Source organism: Protomyctophum bolini (assembly GCF_963924005.1).
Source record: "Protomyctophum bolini genome assembly, chromosome: 9".
Classification (NCBI taxonomy): Eukaryota; Metazoa; Chordata; class Actinopteri; order Myctophiformes; family Myctophidae; genus Protomyctophum; species Protomyctophum bolini.
The window spans coordinates 22,287,410-22,295,647 of NC_137870.1; the positions used below are offsets into that span (position 1 = coordinate 22,287,410).

General features: G+C 41.9%; 1 protein-coding gene across 1 annotated transcript; it reads right to left on the reverse strand.

Moving 5' to 3' along the window:
* LOC308321780 (extracellular calcium-sensing receptor-like) lies at positions 1-4,436 on the reverse strand (the record flags this gene model as incomplete). The annotated part of the gene is made up of 10 exons (XM_080772871.1): positions 1-429; positions 571-849; positions 1,088-1,281; positions 1,641-1,764; positions 1,938-2,168; positions 2,267-2,439; positions 2,565-2,877; positions 3,199-3,441; positions 3,589-3,880; positions 4,222-4,436. The coding sequence occupies 10 exons, from the start codon at positions 4,434-4,436 to the stop codon at positions 1-3; spliced, it is 2,493 nt and encodes an 830-aa protein (XP_080628997.1).
* Between the last annotated feature and the right edge of the window lie 3,802 nt (positions 4,437-8,238).

An 8,238-nucleotide genomic window follows, 5' to 3' on the forward strand; every position in this document is an offset into this window, starting at 1 on the left:
CTATCTTCCCATCAGGTGTTTCTTAGTGTTTCTCTCAGGCCTGAGGAGGATTATGAAGCACTTTGGAGCAAAGATGCAGACCAGCAGACCATAACTAGAGGCCAGGATTGCAAATATCTCAACAGCGACCGTGTACTTCCCTGGAGAACTAACATAGGCAGGGACAAAGGCCACCCACACAGCACAGAAGATCAGCATGCTGAATGTGATGAGTTTGGCCTCGTTGAAGTTGTCAGGGAGTTTCCTGGCCAGGAAGGCTAACAGGAGGCAGAGACAAGCCAGCAGGCCAATGTAACCCAGAACCAGTGAGAATCCCACCACAGAGCCTACTGCACACTCAAGGACAATTTTTGATTCTTGATTTTCTCGGATGCCCCTCTCTCTAGGCTGTGGTGGAGCCAAGCTGAGCCACAGGATACAGATCAGCACCTGGAATAATATAATGTTAGGTGGGATGGAGGACATAATTATGAATACTAAAGCTACAGTATGGAGCGAAGCCCTTTACAGATATTCAGTTAGTATTAAGGACAGAACTGTCCTGTAAAAAGTGGTGAAAGCATGTGTTACCTGTACCAAAGTGCAGATGGATATACCAAGCCTCTGCTGGGCTGGGCCAAAGTAACGTATCAAATTCTCTCCAGGCAGGGTCGAACGGAATGCCACCAGGACCACCACAGTGCGACTGAGCAGGCAGGAGATACACAATACGAAGCTGATACCAAACAGGGTATGTCTTAGCATACAGGACCAGGCTACTGGCTGTCCAATGAACGCCATAGCACACAAGAAACACAGCTTGAGTGATAGCAGGAGCATGAAGCTCACCTCAGAGTTGTTGGCTCGGACCTTATGCAAGAGAAGAGCGAGATGTCAAAATTATCGTGTTAAAGGGTTCTTTAGAATAGGTCTTTATAGAAGAGGTGTTATCCAAATGCAAAAACTGCCGATCTACAGTGTCACAATGCATCTCATCGTGACGCGTTGTGAGAAATGATGTGGAAATGTAAGTGTTAAAGTACATGATACTATAACATACATTTTAAATTCATGTCAATTCTCCACTGTATGTATATCTACATCTTACCAACGGTGTGTGTCTGTAATGGAAGAAGGTAGTAAAGGCAGCAGCTGTCAGTATTGCTCCAGCAACAGAGATGATGGAGAGGATGATGCCCATGGTATCATTGTAGGAGAGGAACTCAATTTGCTGGGGAATACAAGCTGTATGATTTGGGTTGGACCAGAACCGCTCAGGACATCGAATGCACTCTAGAGACCCTACAAAGGCAAGGTGTATTAGCATAAGAAAATAGATATACTTCAACAATAATTCTATAGCCTAATTGAATCTTGCCAAATGGACCCTATCGGGTCAGTATTGCCAGTATTGCCAGTATTGCCAGACCAGATATTGTGTACACTGTACACAATATCAATTGGGGTCTCAGAGGTAGAAATGACATGCCTAATGCATGTCAAACTGGGGGTCCTTGAAATTTAACGGGTTGGGAATCACTGCTAAAGCCGTAAAAATCTTATGGTGGTCCCTGGCATATATTTTCAAATGGGGGTCCACGTGCTAATTAGTGTCAATTTGGGGGTCCTTGACATGAAAACGTTTGGGAACCACTGCATACCTGTTTCATTACTGATCTCTCCATTGGTGCAGAGCAGGCAGTCAAAGCAACACACTGGTCTCCCTTTCTGCACAGCTTTCCGGGTACCTGGTAGACAAGGAGTGCTGCACACAGACACAGGAATCTGAATAGAAAAGGTAGAGGCAGGTGAAACAACATTTATGCAATCAACTATTTTTACCATTTCAGAAGTGATGCAATGTGCAACACACACACACACACACACACACACACACACACGTCTCACACACACACACACACACACACACACACACACACACACACACACACACACACCTCATGTCTTCTGCCCCCTCCCCACACCACTCTGTCCATGTCGATGTGAAATGTGCCATCTGTTCCCTCGGATGACACAAAATGGCCAACATGGGCAAATTGTACTGTTCCCTCAGCAGTCACGTTCCAGTTAAGGATATCAAAGGAAGCAGGCGGGTCTCCATTTTGATCAAAGAATATTTGCTCCCCAATATGTGTTGTAAAGTTTACTTGTTTTAGGTAATGGTAAATCTGAGAGATAGAGAGGTTTTTCACATACCATTTCTGAAAAATCTTAGATGACATTATAGCTTAATTATTTGAGGTGGATTGATTATTAAAAAGATAACCTCTTTAGGCTGAATGCTTTTGACATTAGGACACTGGCCATTGGGGAAGGGCCCCTTGCCTGGTTGACAGGCCAACATGTCATGTATTGCATATGCAATAGCATACACCGCCTTATAGACATTATAGGTAGTTCGAAGCTGTGACACATCTGAATACAGGCTCTCTCCCACTTCTGATGATACAAGACAACACAAAGAGGAATTAAAAGTATCTGGAATGAAACTGGAACTAAAATAATATTATTATAAAATAATCAAAGATATTTCTAATATTTGACTATGATGATATGAATTTTACCTATGATCTCCGAACCCGAACAATATTTGCCTGATGAGCTTTGTCTCTGGCCACCCCTTAGAGAGCACCCAAACAGATCTTCCCAAAGTTCTTTCAAGAAGGGGTCACTGTTATCTGAAGTTAAATCAGGATTAAGACGAGCAAGAAAGGGCCCAAGACCAGGGATGTCAGCCCTCTGTAGAGCAAATCCGAGGGTCCCAGCCATAGAAGGAAGGTAATGAGGTGCAGAGACAGGAGCATAGGTGAGCCAAGCATCATTAGCAATCCACTGCTTATCTGTTATATTTCGATGCACCACTTCCTCCAGCAAAACCTGACGTAGAACAACATAACACAACATGTGGGCGTATACAGCATATCTTCCGTTTGTAGTATAACAGATCAATACAATAATGTTAGTGGTGAAAGCTTTAGAAATCAAATGACCTTAGAATCAAAAGCTATTATAAATGTCACCACAACTCTGGCAGAGGATTTCTGAATGGTGTCAACAATCCTTTGAATTGTATTCTTTTGGTAGCCCTTAGTACGAAGGGGGGGGGGAAAAAGAAAGAAAACATTTAGAAACAGTGATGAAGGATTAGACAGAAAATGAGAAGAGTAGATACAGAATAGCAATAGAAAGAAGCATTACTTGGGGAATGACTTCATGGTAAGCAACACACACTTCAGTTCCCTTCAGTTCCTCTAGCAACATCTGAATCCCAAATCTCCCAAAATCATCGTCTGCAGACACCAGCCCCAACCAGGTCCATCCCGACATACGTACCAGCTTGGCCATGGCCCGTGCCTGTTCAGCATCACTGGGCATTGTACGAAAGAAAAATGGGTACTTGTGAATGTCACTCAAGCAAACACAGGATGCAAAGTAGCTTACCTAAGATAAATTGGATGGAGACAAGAGTGGATGTGGAGATGATTAGATAATTATAAATACTTACAAATAATAAAAAAGACAACCTACATGTAACTGTAACAATCCAGGCAGTACAAAATGTGTACTGATTGTAACATGACTTCTTACCATTGGTATGTCAAACACCCCAAGTGTGTCTGCTACCACAATGGATGCTGATGACCTTGCATCACCAACAATGACTGGAACTCTGGGGCCAGATCCACATTCAGTACCTGCCAAAGAGTCTTCCTCTCCTGTCACCATTGACAAGGCTGCCCCCAAGGTGGTACTCTCTGCCAGGCAGGTGTCAGCTGCTATGTAGCCCAGAGTGATATTTGGCATCAGGACAGGATTATTATTAATCTCTTCTACTGCAAAGATCATAGTCTGGAGCCAACGGTATTGTTGCTGCTTGAAACTATGTCAGAGACAGAAGGGGATAGCAAAAGTCAATTAGGCATGGAAAATTACAGAAACCGGATCATTTTAGGTGCAGTGAAGGAGAGATTAGTGGACATTGAAGACAACTTAATAAATTGAGGAACATGTACATAAAACATAGTTATCATGTATAATGATGTATTACAGTATTACACAACATGTAGGCCTAATAAACATTTACATCAACATTTAAAACAGCTGAGGCAATTGTATTTTCAGTAGTATATTGCAGTACCGGTATATTGTTTGCTGTCATGTGGAGCAATTCTCAATACATTTATTGGTAAATGTAAGCATTTCATCCTGCAATCAACTTACCTTGTACAGGAAGCATTCCTATTCTTCTCCTTGAAGTCCAGCTCTGACTGAGGTGCCTCTATATGAACAGGGAACAGGCCCCCGATCACGATGTCACCTGCTTGATATACACTACCTGAGATTGACTTTGCCATCAGTTGGCAGATCTCCTCCTTCAGCCCCTGAACCGATCCAGATAACGAGCAGAGCAGCCACAGCCAGGCATATACGCACATCACTTTGGGAGATAAAAAAAGCTACTTTCCGCACAAAAGTAGTTGTATGAAATAACATAATATATATAATAAATAATAATCAGGACAAAGTGTTATTACATAAGTTGTAATATTACACAAGCATTGCATTTATAATGAAAGCTAAAATGACCAAAGACTGCATGTTTTCATATACATTTACTAAGAACTTGAAACTAACTGTCAAATGTGAATGAGGCCTAACCAACTTGAGCAACAGATGCTCAAGTGTGACAGTATTGCATTTGTTGCCACATACAAGGTGGAGAAACATTCTGATATAGAGAAAATGTTGCCTAAAAAATACTCACCAGGGAGGGTGTTCAGCTTCTCGTGTGGGGAGTGGAGAAAATTAGTTTGTTATTGCAGAAATGGATTACTGTAATTTCAGGTTGACAGTAATAGAGAAAAGCCCATGTGCACTAATTTAGATCATAGCTAAGGGACCTCGGTTTCAAAACAGCTGACACAAATTGTATTTTCATTCTCCTTACTTTCTTATAGTGGAAGGGTTTTAGCAATGATCTCACTTACTGTATAATATTGTTTGCTACTATATGAGTTGACAAAATGCTTAAGACGTATATTGGGCTATGCCTGACCAATACACTCAACAGAGAAAGCATATAGGAAAGCATAGAAAAGAGTTTGGAGGTGAGAAATTCAACCAAATAATGTAATAAGTGTTTAAGATAAAATACTGTAACATAAAAAACATGTACTGTATTGCTCCCAGGAATTCAGGTGTGATAGCAGCAACAGCATTTGAGTGGAACAGGAACATGTAAGAGTAAGATTCAATACAACATTTAAAATAGAATAATAATAAAAAAGGGGGAACAAAATACTTTTTTGACACAAATCACATGTTAATGTTTGTAGACCATGTCGACTCAATCCTACATTTCAATTTTAAACGTGTTATTATGACTGAGAATGTATTGTTTACTATTATGTGCCTCTGTAAGTAAGTAACCTATGGCATATATATCACAAGCCTATCTCCTGTTTCCTTCCTTCCTTTCCCCAATCCAATCCTTGATGCTGAGTGCTAAGTAAGCAAGGAAGCATTTGGTACTGTACCATTTTATTTAAAATGTCTTTGGTATAACTGGGCCGGGGATTGAAGACCGACCTCCTACAAGTTTCAGGGCAGACACTCTAATCACAATGGCCTCTAGTATTCTGGGCCTGTCGGTATGCAACTTGGGGGCACCTCAACTTGATAATGTTGAGATGCAATTCATTGTGTGTGTGTGTGTGTGTGTGTGTGTGTGTGTGTGTGTGTGTGTGTGTGTGTGTGTGTGTGTGTGTGTGTGTGTCAGTGTGACTGACTGACTGACTGATACCTGTCCATTTAAACTCTAAACTCTAGACAGGCCAAGTTAATAGCGGAGCAGCGCCCGGCAGCCAGTGAAAACAGTCCCGAAAATTAAGGCCTACCTGGGCCTCATCAAACCCTGCATGTACACTCAAGACCTTAGATCTCCATATATGGAGCTGACCTGTCCTGACATTCCATATGTTGATCTGACCTCACCAAACCCTGTACAGTGTACACTCAAGACACGCTCCATATATGGCCAGTGCACGCTTCTCGAAGTGTGTGCAGAACTGAAAAGAATGTATCAGGAAAAAGTAATTTAAAATTAGATGATTGAGAGGTTATAGACTGAAGGAGAGAGAGCTATTTTTCAGAAGCATGCAGCCCCTGGTTATTTTCCACTTTGGATCAGCAAGTGTTGTCAATTACATACTGAGAGATCTCTCTCTCCCACACTTCCCATCACTTCATTCCAACCCTTCTCAGTGGTCAATCCCTAACCCAATTGTATGTGTATAATGTGTAACTAAGAGCGGAGCTATTGGAGCGTAAAATATTTTCACATGCATACTGAAGATGTTCAACTTTGACCCAATTTTCACACTCAACATTAGTTTGGGCACTGTTGGGCACTGGCCTACTCAAACGATGCAGGTTAGAAATGCATGCCCTGACGGGTTATGCAAATCTGTTGTACCCATGCATGTCTCTTTTATGCCCATATATGGAGTTCAGGTAGCCTGCAACATCAGAAACATGCGCTCCACGGTGCGTCCCTTTCTAGTTTTTGGTCAATCCCATAATTACTTGCGCAAGCAGAGCGCGCAAGTAATAGTTTCGCCCGGGACTCGCCATAACCGAGCCATAACCATATAAGGAGTCCCCAAAGCAGCTCCATATATGGGCACAAAAGCGTGACACACAGACACACGGACGGACACACAGACATGATCTGCTAGGTCTCATAGTAAGTGCTCACTGCTTTCGCAATAACTAGCTCTCAATGATGACGTAAGAAATATGTGGATTAAAGGACCCAATGCCAGAGTGTAATTGGTTTTCGATGGTGACGTAATGACGATATGTTTTAGTGTTGGGAGGATTAAAGGTAATGCTCCTGTGTATACATGTATGTAATCTGGCACCACTGCCGTATCAGGCACAATTTGCTGGGACGGTGCATACGCATAAAAAGTGGCGGGTTCGCTGGGACGGTGCGAACGGCGCAAAGTAACCACAGTATACCGCTAATCAACTTACAAATTACATATACATATACATAGTATATGTATAACTAGCTCTCAATGATGACGTAATAAATATGTGGATTAAAGGACCCAATGCCAGAGTGTAATTGGTTTTCGATGGTGACGTAATGACGATATGTTTTAGTCTTGGGAGGCACTGATAGACATATACATCACCATCCAAAGTCGTCACTTACGTATTCATTACAACATTATGTTTCTGAAGTGTATAAAAACAATTACCATTGTTACTTGCGCAAGCAGAGCGCGCAAGTAATAATTTCGCTCGGTCTCTTCAAAGTGACAGCCGTCTTTTTCAACCGTTTTTATGTGTATGCAAATCTGTGCCTGGTTTGCTGGGACCAGATTACACAGATGACCATTTCTCTTACGTCATCACTGAGAGCTAGTCATACATATACACACCATGTACTCTGGTCCCAGCTCTCAACGATGACGTAATGTGTAATCTGGTCCCAGCAAACCAGGCACAGATTTGCATACACATAAAAACGGTTGAAAAAGACGGCTGTCACTTTTTGGCACCAATTAAGTAACCACAGTATACTGCTAATCAAATTACAACTACATACTCTATATGTAGTTGTAATTTTAATTCAGTTTATATACCTTTTTTTTTCATCACATATCAATGATTTATTTTTCTGTAAAAAAGTAGGTAGGTAGCAAATAGTTACACCTATAGTTCCTTCACAGAGATACTGAGATGTGACAGTTTACAGCGGTCGAAAGTACTTGCGCGCTCTGCTTGCGCACTAGTTGGCCATTTATGGCCTACTAGTGTGCAACAAGCAAGTATGCACTCGGCAGAGTGCAGTTCTAGTTTCATTCTGGCACCACTGCCGTATCAGGCACAAGTAGTCATTACTGAGATTTGACAGTTTGTAGTGGTCAAAAGTACTTGCGCGCTCTGCTTGCACACTAGTTGGCCATTCATGGCCAACTAGTGTGCCTCCTAACCCTGGCATGGGCTACTTTACTGCTGTGTCGCTGACTCCTTAAGCAAGACGTGTGTGTGTGTGTGTGTGTGTGTGTGTGTGTGTGTGTGTGTGTGTGTGTGTGTGTAGCACTTTGTTATCAAAACTGGAACATGCATGGAAATGGGTTTGGGTAAAGTTTGCCATTTCTAAAGCTCTATTGAGGACAAGTTGAATCGAAACTGTAGACTGTACAGTACAATCAGTACAGTATT